At 45.8% G+C, this 19,693-nt stretch overlaps 1 protein-coding gene across 1 annotated transcript in view; it reads right to left on the reverse strand.

Annotated features, from left to right (window-relative positions):
* TMPRSS6 (transmembrane serine protease 6) overlaps nt 1-19,693 on the reverse strand; it is a 257,626-nt gene that overhangs the window by 72,432 nt on the left and 165,501 nt on the right. Inside the window, exons 11-12 of the mRNA XM_078650238.1 lie at nt 19,060-19,202; nt 6,590-6,688 (exon numbers count right to left, since the gene is read on the reverse strand). Of these exons, the coding sequence (XP_078506364.1) occupies nt 6,590-6,688; nt 19,060-19,202 (242 nt within the window). The remainder of the gene's footprint in view (nt 1-6,589; nt 6,689-19,059; nt 19,203-19,693) is intronic.

A 19,693-nucleotide genomic window follows, 5' to 3' on the forward strand; every position in this document is an offset into this window, starting at 1 on the left:
CAGTGTTGCTTCCAGATAATTCTGAGTCTGCAATGGTTGCAGATTGGACTTTGGTCAGCGATGTGAACCTTACCTGATGTCATTAGTCCATAGTTTCTGGGTGTGGGACAGGCATTACTTAGCAGTTTCCCCTTTTACCACCTAATTATCTAGATAATGAAAAACATGGACTCAGAAGTCCCTGGAGGTGGATATTAGCTACAACCACAGAAAGGCATATGGAAAACACCCTAGGAGCAGATTTTATGCACTTATTCTCTTAGCTTTGAGGTAGCAGGTCTGGTCACACTTCACAATCCATCTGGATATGTCTGCGTTTGATGCAGAATGGTCCTTATGATGTTAGTAAAAGCAACAAAGAGTTGTTGAGCCTTGCAAAAGGGTTTGTTCCTAACAATGTAGTACATGATGGCATGCTCAAAATCAAGTGTGTGTAAAGCTGTTTCAGCTATTGAGTCTGGTTTGTGGATGAAGACGGGAGGCCTATAATCTGACAAAGGTGAGAAGGAGATCATATTTCTGGGTAGAAACCTGGGATTAGACCTAAGAACAACCCTGTCATTGTGGACTTGGAAGAAATGCTTTTCGACTGTGAGGGTACGCCAGTGCGGTTAAAGGAAGAAATAGCGACCAGGGACGCTACCATCCTTTCGGGCTGTTATGGAAATTCTTGTTGAGGGCAAAAAATATCTCAAGGAGTGTTCAGATTCAGGGCTCACTTTGCCCATGTGTGAGCCACCAGGATGAGGGTGAGGGATGTATGCCAAAGCGTCCTGACTACATATGAGAGACAAGGGAGAGGAAGAAAAGTGTAAACAACGATCCCTGATCAGTACCCCAAGGACTGAGGGCGTGGATACCTAGAGGTGACTTTTTGGCATTTAGCGTTTTCCAGAGTGTCAAAGAGATATACGCTGTGGACACCCCAACAACGGAAGTACGGGAGCAGAACTTACGGGTGGAGTTTCCGCTTGTGGAATTGTTGATGCATCCTGCTGAGCACGTCCGCAAAGTTGTTGCCTACTAAGGAGAGGTGCTCCACTAGAAGGTGTATTCAATGGTAATTTATGGTGAAATCCAAGCTATGAAAAAGGGACATGATGGCTTGGGTGTAGGCTAGGAACTGCTACATGCCTGCGCTCTTGATCAGCCAATTGTCGAGGTAGGGGAACACATATTTGTTTTTATGCGCTGTCATTTTATGGTTGAGTAAAATATATTAAACAGAATAAAGGCTTTATTGAATTAAATTGATTTGACTTTATAGCACTGGGCATTTACGAAAAAGTGGAGGAAGCAACAATGAGTTGAATGTATGGGTATGTGGAAGTAGGCATCCTTTAGATCTGTGATCATGAAGTTGCCTAGCTGCTGAAGTGAGATGCCATCCTGCAGGGTGGTCCTGTGGGTGTATTCCAACAGGATGTACTTGTTGAGAGGCCTAAGGTCTAGTATTAGTCATAGGCAGCTTTCCCTCCTGGTAAAAAACAATTATATGCAGTAGGCCCTCTTGCCCTTGGTGCACGGAAGCTGGTTCCATGACCCCTTTGAGAGTCAGCACTTGAAACTTGTCTTGTAGTAAGAGCAGGCGTTCTGGTCAGGGGGAGTGTGTGAGGTGAGATGTTTGGTGGGGCTGAGGTGAGATCAAGGCAGTAGCAGTGCTCAATGATGAATAGAACCCACTGATCTGAGATGATTTCCTCCCAGGGGGAAAAATCCTTTAAGCCTCCTCCCTGACAGGTGTTGTGTGACTGGGGGACATGTGAGGCAGGGCAGTGTTTGGAAGTAAAGGCTCCCTTGGCTGGAGTTCCTCTTCATTTTCCCTTGGGGTTGCTGCTCCTGAAGGTACCCCGATGTATCCTCCAACCCCCTGATGGGGCTAGGCCTATTGCAGATCCTATGACTGAGTTTGGTCAGGGGGTTGGTCTTGAACTTACCCCTGGCCTGCTGCCTCTGAAAGGAACCTCTGGCTGTCAGTATTTAAAGGGGACCCATGCAATTGACTGTATACGTGTCTTCTATATTGTTTCCAATGTCGCATCAACCTGTGGGCCAAAGAGGTGATCTCTGTCGAAAGGCAGGTCGATGAGGTGTTGTTGAACTACTGGCTTGAAGCCGGAAATATAAAGCAAGGAGCAGCGGCACAGAATAATGGAGGTGTTCACTCCTCTGGCAGCTGTGCCATCCGAGTCTAAAGCATATTGTATGGTGCCATTAGAAATAATATTCCCCTCCTCTGTAATTTCCTCTCCTCTTCTTCTGTACTCATACAAGAGATGCTGCAGTAGGGTTTCCATATCTTCCCACTGGGCTTTTGTCCTAACGTGACAGGAGGCCCAGAGAATTGGCGATATAGTCCACAGGTGTGGCTGCACTGACTGCTGCCCTTTTGCCTGCTGCATCAATGCACTTGCTCTCCTTCTCAGGAGTGGGAGTGTCACCTGTAGCCTGGGATGCAGCTTGCTTACAGGTGGTAGAGACCACCAGGGAGTCGTGGGGTGAAAGGGGAACACATATCCTCTGATTTACAAGGGGGCAGAGGGAGAAAGTTTAAATTTAACCCATGATTTTACTGGCTACCTAAAGGTGCCTGGGCAGTCTTAACCATGCCCATTAGCATTGGGAAACAATGGAAGGAATGTTCTGCCCTAGATAGTGTCTTGACCAGAAAGCCATCGTCCTCAGGTGGAACATGCATGCCTACCTTATGGTAGTCAGCTGCACGCTGAATAAACCCATGGTATGTGGTGGGGTTGTCTGGGGTCTGAAGACCGAACAGAGATATGCTCGCGTCCAGGATCCCTGGGGGTTCTAAATCGTAATCCCCAATGGGTGGTCTGAGGGATGTGGACATAAAACAGCTTTGAAGTCCTCTAGTGTGGAATAGGGAATAGAGCTGCTTGTGTAAGATAAGGACTTTGGTGACCCTGTGTGGAACCTGGAGGAGGTTGTGGTTCTGTAATTCTCAAACCTGACTGCATTTTAGTTTTGCCCTCACGTAGGCCAGTGAAGTAGGCCCAACGAACAAGTGGCCTTGCCTTTCTGAGTTCGTGCATATATTAATTTGGGTTTCTCTGACTCTGAATGAACTGCAGAGAGAGTAACCCTTTTCACCTGAAACTGACCTTTTGCAAAACCAGTTTCACTAGCTGATCGTTGTCTGAGTTTTTCAATCACTGTTCAGGACCTCGTTAACCTTTAGTTTCCTTGCGAAACAAGGAAAGATCCCCTCCGAAACAAGGAAAACAGTCACCCACGCTCTAGTCACGAGCCGACTGGACTACGGAAACACCCTCTACGCAGGTACCACCGCTAAACTCCAGAAGAAACTACAACGAATCCAAAACGCCTCAGCCAGGCTCATATTAGACATCCCACGCAACGAACACATCTCTGGTCACCTTAAAGACCTCCACTGGCTACCCGTCAATAAGAGGATCACTTTCCGACTGCTTACCCACGCACACAAATCACTCTACGACATCGGACCCGATTGCCTCAACTCTCGACTTTCCTTCTACTCCCCCTCCCGCCAACTTCGCTCTTCCAGCCAAGCCTTCGCCACTGTACCTCGCATCAACAAGACCACCATGGGAGGCAGATCCTTCTCATACCTGGCTGCCAAAACATGGAACTCACTCCCCGCTTACCTTCGCCTCACCCAGAATCACCTTGCGTTCAGAAAGCTGCTTAAAACGTGGATATTTGACAAATAATCCACCTCCCCTTCCTAAGCGCCTTGAAACCCTCTGGGTATGTAGTGCGCTATATAAATGGTATGACTTGACTTGACTTGCGCATATCTTATCTTAAACAATATCTAAATGGTTTCTTTCCTTAAAACTTTCTTTTCTGAAACATGGGTTTTTGCCATGTGTCGTGACTACCATCTGGTGTTACTTTTTATGTAGGCCTCAGAAGTTAGTCTGTGAGCAAAGCAGTCTGACCTATTGTGAATCATATATATATACATTAACCAAGGATTCCTTCGTGCACTGGAGTTAATTTCAGAAGCTGGCCTTTCACCTAGGAATTGACCCTGCCAAGCCAATTTCCCTGCTAGATCGTTATCCACTTTTCCCAATCACCACTCAAGACATTTGTTAACTTTTTAGTTTCTTTACGTTTCTGTTATCTTGCACATTATCTGAAACTACTTTTCTTTACTGTTTCTTCATTTCATGGGTTACGCTTTCAATTAAGGGTTTGTTCGGCCCTTTCCAGATTATTATTCAAATATGCCTAAATATTAACTTGTGGGTTGGGACACTGTAAAATGAGCGTTACTGTATGATGCTGTGTGATGTCATGTATTTTCTATTGGTTGAATTTTGGTGCAGGGGCGTGCATTTTAAAAGTACCTTTTTGGGTATAAATAGGGATGTCTCGCCTTGGTAAAATTGAGCAGTTTCTTGAGTTGTACACCGTGTTGTATTACTGAGATTTCTGCTACTGGCTGCAGCTAATACATTTGATCTCTGACGCCACCTAGAAGTATTCAGTGTCTCTGTATACCAAGGCAAGGGAACCCAGAGGACTTTGGGCGTGTCCCTGGCGCCGCTGGGTACTTGAAATCCCAGTTCTTCAAGGTGAAGGGGGTAGGAGTAGTGAGGTGGGGGTGGTGGAGGAGGAGGTGCAGGGCTGGTAGACTTAACCCTTGAACCTATTTTTAGGCAAAGGATGTGGAGGAGCATCCAGTTGTAAAGCGCCCTTGAAGGCGAGCCTCCTCTTTTTGGGCAAAGCCTGTCCAGGGTTAGAGGAGATCTTGCTTTTGCAAGGGTGGATAGCTATCCAATTTGCCTTTCATCGGGGTCCTGTTGGAACCTTTCGAGTATGGGCCTCTCGGAGTATTTGGAGCTGGCCTTGGTTGGCGATGTCGGGGCCGATGCTAGTTTGGTGCTTGATGCCTGGACCCATAGGTGTCTGTGCTCCTCCTCAATTGATAGACTTTTGTGTGTTTTGAGAGTTTGGGTTTCGGCGGTAATCATGACTCATGGAGCGGATTTGGTATGAGGGCCGGTGGTGACTGAGGTGGACAGAACACCTTCATCTGCCCCTTCTTCTTTCTCCTCCAGCTTGGAAGAGTCAGGTACTGATGACCTCTAGGTTGGGCTGATGGGCTGGTACCAGTCATGTCAGAAAGTAGTTGCCTCTGCGATGGACTTTTTGACTTTGCCATATCTGCGGACCTAAATACATCCTACTAATGTCTTGTGCCACAGTCAATATAAAGATGTTTTTGAGTGGAGCCCTGACTGTCTTTTGTCTCATCATGTGAAGGTGTCGACGAATCATGAATTTTCTTCTCTAACTGTTTTGGGGGTCAAACATGCTTTTGGTGTTTAGAGTCATGCAGTTCAGAAGCAGCACCTCAAGAGGACACACCTTCGCAAATAGTGTTTCAAGGTAGATCCTCCTTTGGTATCAAAGGTACTTTTCGAGGCTGAACATCCTCACGTTTCAAGGCAGGCTTTCGGGAACATCTCAGGTACCCAATGCTGAGACTCCTAGCAATTGTGCTTGGACCCTTTTAATGTGGCTTGTGTTCCCAATGCTCTGTTTGTGTCTGCGGTGGTCAGTTTGTAACCTGAGCTGAAGTCTGGGTACCTCGTGGATTTTGTTTTCAGGCTGAGGCAATTTCTTGTATCAACACTCATCTTCTCAAAATCGGGCTTCTTCCTCCAGGTTGTTACCCCTGAATGATTATGGGAGGCCTTCTTGGCACAGATGTTTTCATACACCCCCAACGCATCTGGATCTTTCAGCTCCATGGCGGTGTAGTAAGCCCATTTAAAATCATGATGGCGGTGTATAGTCCATGTATATTTGGAATATGACACATCAAACGGGTTTCTTCATCCTGGTCCTGATGAAAGCACACATTTCATACATGATGACGATCGGATAGTGCCATCTTCATATAAAGCAGAGGATAAAATCTGAAGGACTGTGTTTTCCTTACCCCGTCCCTCAGGAGTCATTCTCAAGGTATCTGGAAGGCGAGTACAAAGTCTTCATGAGTTGATGATTATAAATGTGTCAATTCAATGTCTTCTGCCATAGGAGCTAGTGTAATGCACTGCCATACATGCTCCATTCAACCGGAAGTTACATTTTAAAGTAACCATCTGTCGTATTCTGAGCAAAACACAAGCTGGCAAGGTAAGCATAGCATGGGATCTACAGCAACACTTACTGCAAACAAACATCACTCACTAAAACGTTTGGAATAAACAGCTACCTAAGTAAGGCAGATGAAAACAAGGTAGGCCTAGATACAGATTGGGACAAGGTGCTCACTAGACTAACGAGAGGCCTAATGAAGAGGTATGAGACGGAAGACTGTGTGGGCAAGATAGCTCAAGGCCACCGTAACAGACTCGTATAGCCCTTGTAGTGAAGATGTAGGAAGCACAATGCTTTTTGTTCACGAGAATTATCTGCCCCAGTCTTTACATTAAAGGCAAGGAGGTTACAGAGCTCCAAGGCACTAGAGCAGCCTGGCCCATCACCAATATTAAAGGTATAAAGACAGGGAAACCCTGAATATGTCAACAGGTGCAGATAACAAGTGGGCCAGGTCACTTACTGCAATTTCTTTCGTCCAGTTCGTTGGGACAGTCTTTCACCCCATCACAAGCTGGAACACAGAGTCCATTCACTGAGCACAGGAACTCCCCAGGGCATGCTGCAAAACAAGAGGACAGCGGCGGTGTGTATTAGAGCTGAGGGGGAGTAAGATTCATCATTACACACAGCAACATGGGGGCACATTCTGGCTGAATGAAAATGACAGGGAGAGGATGAGAGCAGAGGACCATAATACAAAGAAAGACATATGAAGAGAGGAATGGATGTGGAAGAGATAAAGAGCAATGGAGAGGCAAGGAAGGAAACAGAAAGACAGGGAAAATAAGGTGAAAAGCGAGAGGGACAAAACTGTGAGAAAGACACGAAGAAGAGAGGCTTTAAATGAGAAGAAGAGGCAGGATAAGATGAATAATTGATAAGGAGAGCAGTGAAAATATCTTCAAGTAATTCAGTGATCAGCAACTGTTTAAGGAGAGTGAAAGAGGCCAGGGGACAGATGAGATGAGATAATAAGTGTATGTTTCTCTAATCAATACAGCACTACTGGACACTGCTGTCTGACAATAGCATTCAAAATGCTGACGTGACCTTTTGGAAGCTTCCCATGAAGGTGTGTTTTTAGGTCTCGTGACCTTGAATGCGCGCAAGCGCATTGAGGAGCGAGAATTTAAGTGCTCGAAATCCTCTTCAAACTAAGGGCTTCGTTCCTTGGCGTTTTCTTGAAGTTCATGTGGCCACAGGCACGCGCTTTTGGGCCATAAACTCTGTTCCCCACAGCCTTACATTCATTTCTCCTCCCCCTCCCCAGCCAGCTTCCCCCAGGCCGCAGCAGCACTCCTCCCACACCAGCACCTCCCCTCTCTCTCCCCGCAAACACAGCCTTTACATACTTCAAAGGCTTATCACTTCACACGGCCGCAGGCCGTGCAACCAGAGCACTTCAGTTGGTGCGCAGCCCCCTCCCAGCACTGCCTTGTTACTCTCGGCCAGGCTCCGCATTTCACCCATTGAAATAACTTTAGAGCAGCATAAAAGGGTATACAAACAAAGTAATGTAACTAAACAGAACATATATTCTTAACTAAATGTGGCATATACATGGATAATATATGGAACGTATGTAAGCATAACATACCATATGTAGAGTGCAGAGTGCAGATTCAGAGTGCAGTGTGCAGAGTGCAGTGTGCAGAGTGCAGTGTGCAGAGTGCAGATTGTGAGTGCAGATTGTGAGTGCAGATTGTGAGTGCAGATTGTGAGTGCAGAGTGCAGATTCAGAGTGCAGATTCAGAGTGCAGAGTGCAGATTCAGAGTGCAGAGTGCAGATTCAGAGTGCAGATTCAGAGTGCAGAGTGCAGATTCAGAGTGCAGAGTGCAGATTGACAGTGCAGATTCAGAGTGCAGAGTGCAGATTCAGAGTGCAGAGTGCAGATTCACAGTGCAGATTCAGAGTGCAGATTCAGAGTGCAGATTCAGAGTGCAGAGTGCAGATTCAGAGTGCAGATTTAGAGTGCAGAGTGCAGATTCAGAGTGCAGATTCAGAGTGCAGATTCAGAGTGCAGAGTGCAGATTCAGAGTGCAGAGTGCAGATTCAGAGTGCAGAGTGCAGATTCAGAGTGCAGATTCAGAGTGCAGAGCGCAGATTCAGAGTGCAGAGTGCAGATTCAGAGTGCAGATTCAGAGTGCAGAGTCCAGATTCAGAGTGCAGAGTGCAGATTCAGAGTGCAGATTCAGAGTGCAGATTCAGAGTGCAGATAGAGTGCAGATTCAGAGTGCAGATTCAGAGTGCAGAGTGCAGATTCAGAGTGCAGATTCAGAGTGCAGATTCAGAGTGCAGTTTCAGAGTGCAGATTCAGAGTGCAGATTCAGAGTGCAGATTCAGAGTGCAGATTCAGAGTGCAGATTCAGAGTGCAGAGTGCAGAATCAGAGTGCAGATTCAGAGTGCAGATTCAGAGTGCAGAGTGCAGATTCAGAGTGCAGAGTGTAGATTCAGAGTGCAGATTCAGAGTGCAGATTCAGAGTGCAGATTCAGAGTGCAGATTCAGAGTGCAGATAGAGTGCAGATTCAGAGTGCAGATTCAGAGTGCAGATTCAGAGTGCAGATTCAGAGTGCAGAGTGCAGATTCAGAGTGCAGATTCAGAGTGCAGAGTGCAGATTCAGAGTGCAGATTCAGAGTGCAGATTCAGAGTGCAGATTCAGAGTGCCGATTCAGAGTGCAGAGTGCAGATTCGGAGTGCAGAGTGCAGATTCAGAGTGCAGAGTGCAGATTCAGAGTGCAGATTCAGAGTGCAGATTCAGAGTGCAGATTCAGAGTGCAGAGTGCAGATTCAGAGTGCAGAGTGCAGATTCAGAGTGCAGATTCAGAGTGCAGAGTGCAGATTCAGAGTGCAGATTCAGAGTGCAGATTCAGAGTGCAGAGTGCAGATTCAGAGTGCAGAGTGCAGATTCAGAGTGCAGAGTGCAGATTCAGAGTGCAGATTCAGAGTGCAGAGTGCAGATTCAGAGTGCAGATTCATAGTGCAGAGTGCAGATTCAGAGTGCAGATTCAGAGTGCAGAGTGCAGATTCAGAGTGCAGAGTGCAGATTCAGAGTGCAGAGTGCAGATTCAGAGTGCAGATTCAGAGTGCAGATTCAGAGTGCAGATTCAGAGTGCAGAGTGCAGAGTGCAGATTCAGAGTGCAGATTCAGAGTGCAGAGTGCAGATTCAGAGTGCAGATTCAGAGTGCAGATTCAGAGTGTAGATTCAGAGTGCAGATTCAGAGTGCAGATTCAGAGTCCAGATTGAGAGTGCAGATTCAGAGTGCAGATTCAGAGTGCAGAGTGCAGATTCAGAGTGCAGATTCAGAGTGCAGAGTGCAGATTCAGAGTGCAGAGTGCAGATTCAGAGTGCAGATTCAGAGTGCAGAGTGCAGATTCAGAGTGCAGAGTGCAGATTCAGAGTGCAGATTCAGAGTGCAGATTCAGAGTGCAGATTCAGAGTGCAGATTCATAGTGCAGAGTGCAGAGTGCAGAGTGCAGATTCAGAGTGCAGATTCAGAGTGCAGAGTGCAGATTCAGAGTGCAGAGTGCAGATTCAGAGTGCAGAGTGCAGAGTGCAGAGTGCAGAGTGCAGAGTGCAGATTCAGAGTGCAGATTCAGAGTGCAGATTCAGAGTGCAGAGTGCAGATTCAGAGTGCAGAGTGCAGATTCAGAGTGCAGATTCAGAGTGCAGAGTGCAGAGTGCAGAGTGCAGATTCAGAGTGCAGATTCAGAGTGCAGATTCAGAGTGCAGAGTGCAGATTCAGAGTGCAGAGTGCAGATTCAGAGTGCAGATTCAGAGTGCAGAGTGCAGATTCAGAGTGCAGAGTGCAGATTCAGAGTGCAGATTCAGAGTGCAGATTCAGAGTGCAGAGTGCAGATTCAGAGTGCAGATTCAGAGTGCAGAGTCAGAGTGCAGATTCAGAGTGCAGATTCAGAGTGCAGAGTGCAGATTCGGAGTGCAGAGTGCAGATTCAGAGTGCAGAGTGCAGATTCAGAGTGCAGATTCAGAGTGCAGATTCAGAGTGCAGATTCAGAGTGCAGAGTGCAGATTCAGAGTGCAGATTCAGAGTGCAGAGTGCAGATTCAGAGTGCAGATTCAGAGTGCAGATTCAGAGTGCAGAGTGCAGATTCAGAGTGCAGAGTGCAGATTCAGAGTGCAGAGTGCAGATTCAGAGTGCAGATTCAGAGTGCAGAGTGCAGATTCAGAGTGCAGATTCATAGTGCAGAGTGCAGATTCAGAGTGCAGATTCAGAGTGCAGAGTGCAGATTCAGAGTGCAGAGTGCAGATTCAGAGTGCAGAGTGCAGATTCAGAGTGCAGATTCAGAGTGCAGATTCAGAGTGCAGATTCAGAGTGCAGAGTGCAGATTCAGAGTGCAGATTCAGAGTGCAGAGTGCAGATTCAGAGTGCAGATTCAGAGTGCAGATTCAGAGTGTAGATTCAGAGTGCAGATTCAGAGTGCAGATTCAGAGTGCAGATTGAGAGTGCAGATTCAGAGTGCAGATTCAGAGTGCAGAGTGCAGATTCAGAGTGCAGATTCAGAGTGCAGAGTGCAGATTCAGAGTGCAGAGTGCAGATTCAGAGTGCAGATTCAGAGTGCAGAGTGCAGATTCAGAGTGCAGAGTGCAGATTCAGAGTGCAGATTCAGAGTGCAGATTCAGAGTGCAGATTCAGAGTGCAGATTCATAGTGCAGAGTGCAGAGTGCAGAGTGCAGATTCAGAGTGCAGATTCAGAGTGCAGAGTGCAGATTCAGAGTGCAGAGTGCAGATTCAGAGTGCAGAGTGCAGAGTGCAGAGTGCAGAGTGCAGATTCAGAGTGCAGATTCAGAGTGCAGATTCAGAGTGCAGAGTGCAGATTCAGAGTGCAGAGTGCAGATTCAGAGTGCAGATTCAGAGTGCAGATTCAGAGTGCAGATTCAGAGTGCAGATTCAGAGTGCAGATTCAGAGTGCAGAGTGCAGATTCAGAGTGCAGATTCAGAGTGCAGATTCAGAGTGCAGAGTGCAGATTCAGAGTGCAGAGTGCAGATTCAGAGTGCAGATTCAGAGTGCAGATTCAGAGTGCAGATTCAGAGTGCAGATTCAGAGTGCAGAGTGCAGATTCAGAGTGCAGAGTGCAGATTCAGAGTGCAGATTCAGAGTGCAGATTCAGAGTGCAGAGTGCAGATTCAGAGTGCAGATTCAGAGTGCAGAGTGCAGATTCAGAGTGCAGATTCAGAGTGCAGAGTGCAGATTCAGAGTGCAGAGTGCAGATTCAGAGTGCAGATTCAGAGTGCAGAGTGCAGATTCAGAGTGCAGAGTGCAGATTCAGAGTGCAGAGTGCAGATTCAGAGTGCAGATTCAGAGTGCAGATTCAGAGTGCAGAGTGCAGATTCAGAGTGCAGAGTGCAGATTCAGAGTGCAGAGTGCAGATTCAGAGTGCAGATTCAGAGTGCAGAGTGCAGATTCAGAGTGCAGAGTGCAGATTCAGAGTGCAGAGTGCAGATTCAGAGTGCAGATTCAGAGTGCAGAGTGCAGATTCAGAGTGCAGAGTGCAGATTCAGAGTGCAGAGTGCAGATTCAGAGTGCAGATTCAGAGTGCAGAGTACAGATTCAGAGTGCAGATTCAGAGTGCAGAGTGCAGATTCAGAGTGCAGAGTGCAGATTCAGAGTGCAGATTCAGAGTGCAGATTCAGAGTGCAGATTCAGAGTGCAGAGTGCAGATTCAGAGTGCAGAGTGCAGAGTGCAGATTCAGAGTGCAGATTCAGAGTGCAGAGTGCAGATTCAGAATGCAGATTCAGAGTGCAGATTCAGAGTGCAGATTCAGAGTGCAGATTCAGAGTGCAGAGTGCAGATTCAGAGTGCAGAGTGCAAATTCAGAGTGCAGATTCAGAGTGCAGAGTGCAGATTCAGAGTGCAGATTCAGAGTGCAGATTCAGAGTGCAGAGTGCAGATTCAGAGTGCAGATTCAGAGTGCAGAGTGCAAATTCAGAGTGCAGATTCAGAGTGCAGATTCAGAGTGCAGAGTGCAAATTCAGAGTGCAGATTCAGAGTGCAGAGTGCAGATTAAAAGTGCAGATTCAGAGTGCAGATTCAGAGTGCAGATTCAGAGTGCAGAGTGCAGAGTGCAGAGTGCAGAGTGCAGATTCAGAGTGCAGATTCAGAGTGCAGTTTCAGAGTGCAGTTGCAGAGTGCAGTTGCAGAGTGCAGTTGCAGAGCGCAGTTGCAGAGCGCAGTTGCAGAGTGCAGTTGCAGAGTGCAGTTGCAGAGTGCAGTTGCAGAGTGCAGTTGCAGAGAGCAGTTGCAGAGTGCAGTTGCAGAGACAACTCAGCAGCACCACCACAGCACCACTCAGCACCACCACAGCACCACTCAGCAGCACCACTCAGCACCACCACAGCACCACTCAGCACCACCACAGCACCACTCAGCACCACCGCAGCACCACTCAGCACCACCACAGCACCACTCAGCGCAATCCCAGCATCACTCAGCGCAATCCCAGCATCACTCCGCGCAATCCCAGCATCAATTTGTGCAACCATTCAACAACAATTGGTTCAATTATGTTCTCTCAATGTTTCAAGCTTTATTGCAAATGTCACAAAAAGATGTTATTTCACTTCTGTTCTTGGATTTTCATCACAATAAAATACACTGAACATAATCTTCACAAACGTTATTTACAAAAGTTTAAGCTATGGCCAATATAAATTACAATCACTTTTATTTAAGTATTAATTATTTAAAAAAATTAAAAGCCGTTGCTATTTGTAATATCAATACATCTAAGTCACGTAAATACAAAACATGTTGCATTACAAATGCTATAGTCGTCACATGTGCGAAAGTTATAACTATTGGCATTGAAAATGACAAAGCTATTAATTTAGCTATTTTCAAAATCAACACATAAATAAAAAAATTGTCATTTACAAGACCAATAGCTCAAACTTTCATAATGCGAGACCTATTGCATTGCAAATGCTTGTTACTGAAACCAGTGGTGTAGGATGGCTGACATGCTTTGCGCACAGAGAGAGAGGTTGTCATGGAGTTTGCTCATAGGTAGGACATTTAAGTATGCTTTAACACACAGAGGTCACATTGTACCAAGAAAGACAACAAACTGACTAGGAAGCAGAAGCAATTAGCCAGGAAGGCTACCCAAAGGCTATTTCTGTCCCAATTTGTTGCCATGCGATTTCAGAAGGCAAATCTCACCTTTCTGCAAAGGCTGGGGGTCACAGCAATTAAAAGTCCTTACTGGATAGTTAAGGGGTTTGAAATCTCCACCAATCAAGGTGCATTGTTAAACTATGCGCCTTTTTAAAGCTGGCTTGTGTGAATAACAGCCGAAGTGATGTCTTCATACACTCAGTCCCTGTTAAACTAAAAATAGGGAGTCCCCCAGATCCTAATTATTTTGATACACTTGGGGCATATTTACAAGGTGATATTGCCACAAGAACATCACTTTTAGTAACGTTCTGGTGGCGATATCCCCTTCTCGTTGTTTACAAAGCAGTGTTAAGCCACTTAATGTGGCATACCAGTGCCTTGTAAATAAGGCCCCTTTTCGTGCTTCACTTAGCGTGAAAGGGGAATGCAATGGGTGTTGCAGGGGGCGTTCAGCCACAACACCCATTGCTTACAAGGATGGGTCAGCGCCAAAATCTAAGGCCAGGTATAAATTGGTCTTAGGGCGTTACGAGGAAATATTAATAATTTTTATATATATATTAAATATATTATATTATTAATTTCTCCTCGTATTTTACTCTTTTTATGAAACACAGAAACAGCAAATCGAGTTTCAAGATTGTTTATGAGCAGGAAGGTGTCCCTTCCTGCATATAAACAATCACCCCTGCAGCGCAGGCACTCTTGCAACATGGCGCAAGACTGCCTGCGTTCATGCTAGGCAAATTTTTTTAGCACAAGGGAAATGCAGGGGTGCGCCGTATTTTTGTATAATACGGCTCATCCCTGCATTTAAAATATGTCAGAGCGCGGCGTTACCAATTTTGAGATAACACTGTGCTCCGACATTTTGTTGTAAATATCCCTCTTAGAGTCAGGGGAAGACACTGAAACTTCAGATGGCTCTGTCATCAGAAACCCCGTGCAAGTTGTCCGTCTTCCACAGGATCTCTGGGTGAAGTGCCTTATAAGATCCACCTATTTAACCCAAGCATTGTGATGCTTATTTTTCATGTTCTCAACTCCCATTCAAACATGAAGAAAACAGAAATATCCCCTGCGTGCTGAAGAAACTCTCAGCACATTGCAGGACATGGAAGTCAACTGCGGAGACAAACAAGATAGTCTACCTGAGGCCTGGATTTATGTCCCAAAGTTCGCTGCCAATGATACAGCAGAAGCTAAAGCCCATTGCCTATCAATTTGGTACTAGGGTCAAAGGTGTGTAAAAATATAATTCTGCAGTCCAAGATTTGCAAAAGCGACAAACTCTCTTAATTTGCAAAGCTACACATCCTTTCACCTGTGCCTGAAGGCACAACTCACTTCAAAAAGGATCTGCTGTGCAAAAGTATTTTTTGCAAGAAAATTGTCCTAAAGAAAAAGGTTTTGCCTTTTTTTCCAGTGGCAAAAAACTGCTTTGTGAGATTCTTGACTAACTATTTTGTTTATAAAAAGTGAAATTATTTGTGAAGTTTAAAACTTTTTGAAAAGTTACACATGTGTAAAACCTCTTATCACACATCCCTAAGTAAGACAAATAGTGTACTAAGACTGTCATTAGGGGCACAGTGTGAAAAATACCATGATTGACAGTCCTAAAACTTTGGTGCCAGAATTACATCAGCAGAAATCAGGGAAACAACGTGTAGGACCTTTGTTTTCATAGTTACAAATGCTGAACTGCAAAAGAGCTTTTTTAGCTGACCCTCTTTCTAATACTGGTCAATGAGGATCCATGCACGCTGGCCAGTTACAAGACCAGGAAGCACTGCATTTCCGGAAGGAAAGAGAGTTTACTTCAACTGATCCCAAACAAATTAATTTGAAGTCCCACTATTTGCTGCTGACTGAACACTTCCCCATCTCTGCAGACATGTGGACAGATCCCCACTTACTAAGGCTCTCTGGTGGACACTGCAACTTTTTACAAACTGTTTATTCTGATCTGATGAGTTCTCTTCTTTTTCCTTTTGGCTGCTTGTTGGACATGGCCCTCTCTGCAGGGTCATCCCCAAACATTTTGCCTTTATCCTTCATTTTGTTGCTGAACTCGTTTTTGTTGGCTTTAGGACTCTGTGCACTTTACCATTATTAACCAGTGCTAAAGTGGCTGTGCTCTCACCCCAAAGCATGGTTTAATTGGTTTATACCCAATTGACATATGTAATTTACAGATAAGTCCCTTGTAGAGTGGTACACCATACACTCAGTGTCTGTAAATTAAATGCTACCAGTGGGCCTGCAGTACTTGTTGTGCCACCCACTTAAGTAGCCCTCCAAAACATATCCCAAGCCTGCCAATGTAGCCTGAATGCAGTGTTACATGTCAACTTGGCATTTAAACCTCTTTGCTGGGCCTTAAACTCCTGTTTTATTACATACTAGCAGCCCGCCCCAGTGTTGCCTGGGGCAGAAAGGGGCTGGGGGCAGTACACCCGCTCCCGCCCCGACCCCCTCCCGTCCCGAATCCCTCCCGCCCCCACTCCTCCCGCCTGCCCCTTAAACACTTACTGAAAATAATATTGAAAGCGATCCTTGAAGTTATCTAGCCAGCATGGTCTACAATCCTTTCTTTTTTTAAAGTTATACGTGTTTTGGGCAAAGATGAGGACGTAGTTGATGTTAGGTTTGTTCTTAAGAACAGCTGAATAGTGACTTGGTGTTCTGATAAAAGATGTGTTGCGGACCCACTTGCTCAAAGTACCGATTAATTACTGTGAATCTGTACTTTGGAGCCATCACTTTACTCTGGTATTGCTGCCCTCTCTCTGACATATTGAATCTCTGGGTCCAGACCAGAGCTACGCTCCCACCCCGCCCCGTCTCCCTCCCGCCCCGTCTCCCTCCCGCTCCGACTCCCGCTCCCGCTCCGACTCTCTCCCGCCCTGATTTCAAGGTTTACTTTACATGAGCTGCCGCTCCGCTCCTCTTCGCCATGACGCGCCCGCGCTCCTCACTTAACCGCAGCTCCATGTCCGCCGCTCCAACACGTCATCATCACGCACGTCGTCGCGTCGCGGTCATCACGCACGTCGCGTCACGGCCAGCGCTAGGTCCCGGCCGGCGCTACTTTCAGGGGACTACTTTGTTTACTAACTTAATTTTTGTAATTAGCTTTTTTTTTTAATTTATATAGCCTATGTCCATCTACACACCCTGACATTTTCATAGATGTATAGGGTGTATAGATTGGCGCTGTGGTTCCCGAGTTTACCTGGCCAAAAGGTGCAAGTTCTCTCTTTATAATAGTAGTATAGATAAGTCACCCCTAAGGTAGACCTTAGGTAGCACATCGGGCTGTGTAATCCAAAGATTGGACATGTACTTTTAAGTTTTACATGTCCTAGTAGTGAAAAACTTCTAAATTAATTTTTCACTACAGTGAGGTTTACCCCTACTACAGGATAACATTGGAGCTTCCTTATTACACTTAATAGACTGTAATTTCCAAACGGCAGCTGGTGGCTATGTCATGTAATGTCATGAAATTGTAATGAAAACCCTCTTTAATTTTAAAGTCATATTTTTCATTTCAATTTTAAAAATACCACTTTTTGAAAGTTGGCATTTTCCTGCCCTTAGCCCTTTTGTGCCTGTATCCTGTCATGGGTCACATGGCTGGCTGTAGCTGACAGTTACACTTTGGGAATTACTCTCAGACAGTCACACAGTACAGGGCCTTTCTGTGCCTGAATTGGCTATCTGTTAGCAGGATGGGGGGTGGAGTTCAGCACAGCCCCACTTACAACTGAATAGCCTGTGCTCTATCTTCACACAAAGGGTCTAACAACCCTGCATTGTCACTTCAGCCAGCTTGGAGCCACAACAGGGGAGGCAGGGAATTCCATGCATTTCTAGAAGCTTCTCACACCTTCCAGAATCAGGGCACCAGGGAATAAAAGAAGGACCATAGACACCAACTCTTCCGTACACTTCTGGACCTTTGGATACTCTGCTATGAAGAAAGACTGAAGTACAGCTACTAGGACTGCCACTCTGCTGGACTGCAGCTCTAAAGGAACTGCTGCCCTGCTGCGAAGACTCGCTGCCCACTTGCCTGGGGAAGAAAACTGGACCTTCATCTTGAGCCCAGGACCCCAGAGTGACTCAAAGGGCTAGTCTGCTAGCCTCCTGATCTGAGACTCAGGGGCATAACAGGCTCCCCACCAGCTCCTAGACCCAGCTGCAGCAAATTCCTGACCCCCAAGTGGTGCTTCTCAAGTCCTGGACCATTAGTGTGGCTCACAAGCTTGTGAAATCAAGCTTTTGGGCTATTTGCGACTGTGAACGGGCCAGTTTGCACCAGTACTACGCCGCTCGCACCCAAATCCATCGCGAGCTGCCAATTGCCTGTTTCTTCACACAACAGCATCATCAGCCCACGGGGGAAAGCCAATGCGAAGCTCCAGCCTGCCCATCCACCATGCCTGGCCAACTATTCACAACACGCCGACTGCCCACTGTGACGCTCTCCTTGCTTCTCGTGCACCTCTCCAACACAAACGGGACTCTTGGCACAAAGTTTGAGAATGTAAAACTTCAGTGGGAGTAATCTGGGACTGTATCCGACCGCGCTCTTTATGGTCAGCCTGAACTTTTGCCTGCAACCCGATCCAGCGCAACCAGATAGCCGCAGTTGGCACTTCTACTTTTAGGTGCTATTTTTTAGTTTATACTTTGAAAATGTATACCTCCTCTTCTATAGATTGCAGTTTTGTCATTTTGGCGTTGAATCATTTATCAAAATGTACTCTATTTTTCTAAATTGTGTGGGATTTTTCTTGTGTTGTGATTTCACTTTATTACTGTTTGTGTGTTTCATAAATACTTTACACATTGCCTCTAAGTTAAGTTCGCCTGCTTTTTGTGCCAAGCTACTCAGTGTTAAGCACAGGTTAATTTAGCGACTTTTGGTGGGTCACCCTGCAAGGGATTGTGGCTCTTGTTTGACCAGGGCTCACAACCCAATAAACCAACAACCCAATTTCTCACACTGGTTTTGCTATTTAGTAAACCTTTTAATATATATATATACATTTGTAACAAAATAGACTATGTTTGATGTTTTAGGTCTATATCTATTTTTATATATCAGTTACCTTTCCGTTTATATTCTGATTCCTCCCATTTTAATCTCTATCCTCTTGGTGGTTTTATCCAATACATTTGTACTATTTCCAAAGCTATCTTTATTTGGGTCTAATGTTCTTTACTTCTTAACAGAGCTGAATGTTTGTGTTGATTCTGTGGCTGTAGCAACCTTTATGAAATTGTGAAGTGGACCTGGTCTGCTATTTCAAACCCTTACAGGCGCATTGCAACATTTCTTTGCCCACCAATGCCAGTGGACAGCCGGTTTCAGTTATGCTGAAAGTGCACAAAATGGCTTTATGCCTCTTGCCACTCTACCACTTTTGTCATAATAGCAGTGTCTTCGGAGAAAAAGTGACCGGGTGAATATTTGAATGAATCCATATATGAGTGAATGAGTATGTGAAAATGAATGAGGGAAATGCATGAAGGAGAGAATTACAAGTGGAGGAACGCTATTTGACTAGGTCACAGAATACATTTGTAAGAAACAGAAAAACAATAAGTGAACAAATAGATGTCTGACATTGAATATCTGAGTTAGTGATTGAATTGAGGTCTGAGTGAGCAAGGAGATGCCACAAAGCTGCTTCTTTCTCCACATCATGGACAGATGAGAGTGGAGGTGAATGCAGGCAGACAAGTGGTCAGCAAGCTTAGCTGGGTACTCACGGTCGGTCTGGTTGTAGAGACTGTAAGACACCTGCAGGCCTGGCCCCGTCAGAGTGATCTGAGAGCTGAAAGAGACAGTGGTGCTGGTGGAGGCCATTGCAATGCGCTCAGCATAGGGCAAGAGGACCCGCATGCCACACATTCTGCAGAGAGAGAAAGAGAGGAGGCAGGGCATGAGCAATGACAACACAACAGGACACCATTCTAGCAGTGACAGGTCCCCTCCCCACTGGTAAAGAGGTCTTTAGGGCAACAACACACAGCACATAATTATTTAATACTGACATCCCCTCCATGGCTACACAACATGAGGCTCAATACTGCAAACTACAACACTTTGTTCACTGCTTTAGCTGCAGGGCATCCATGAAGCTCGTTACTTTCCCGGTGATCCCAAATGTCCCTTTATCTCACTTCATGCAGAACCTACTCTTTAAGGTTTCTGAAGTCCCTTCTATGTCTTAAATATGTTCAACCCCATTTGAAGGAAGTTGGGATGTCTGTCAGTCAAGCTGAGCCAACAGAATCAAGTGGGAACAGGAGCCTCCTGCAAAGGTTACATAACGTTCCCAGGAGTACGGCTGAAAACCTGCGCATGGCGCATCTTTCTAAGCATAGTGCCGAGAATGTTTCT

This window comes from Lissotriton helveticus, chromosome 1_1 (assembly GCF_964261635.1).
Source record: "Lissotriton helveticus chromosome 1_1, aLisHel1.1, whole genome shotgun sequence".
Taxonomy (NCBI): Eukaryota; Metazoa; Chordata; class Amphibia; order Caudata; family Salamandridae; genus Lissotriton; species Lissotriton helveticus.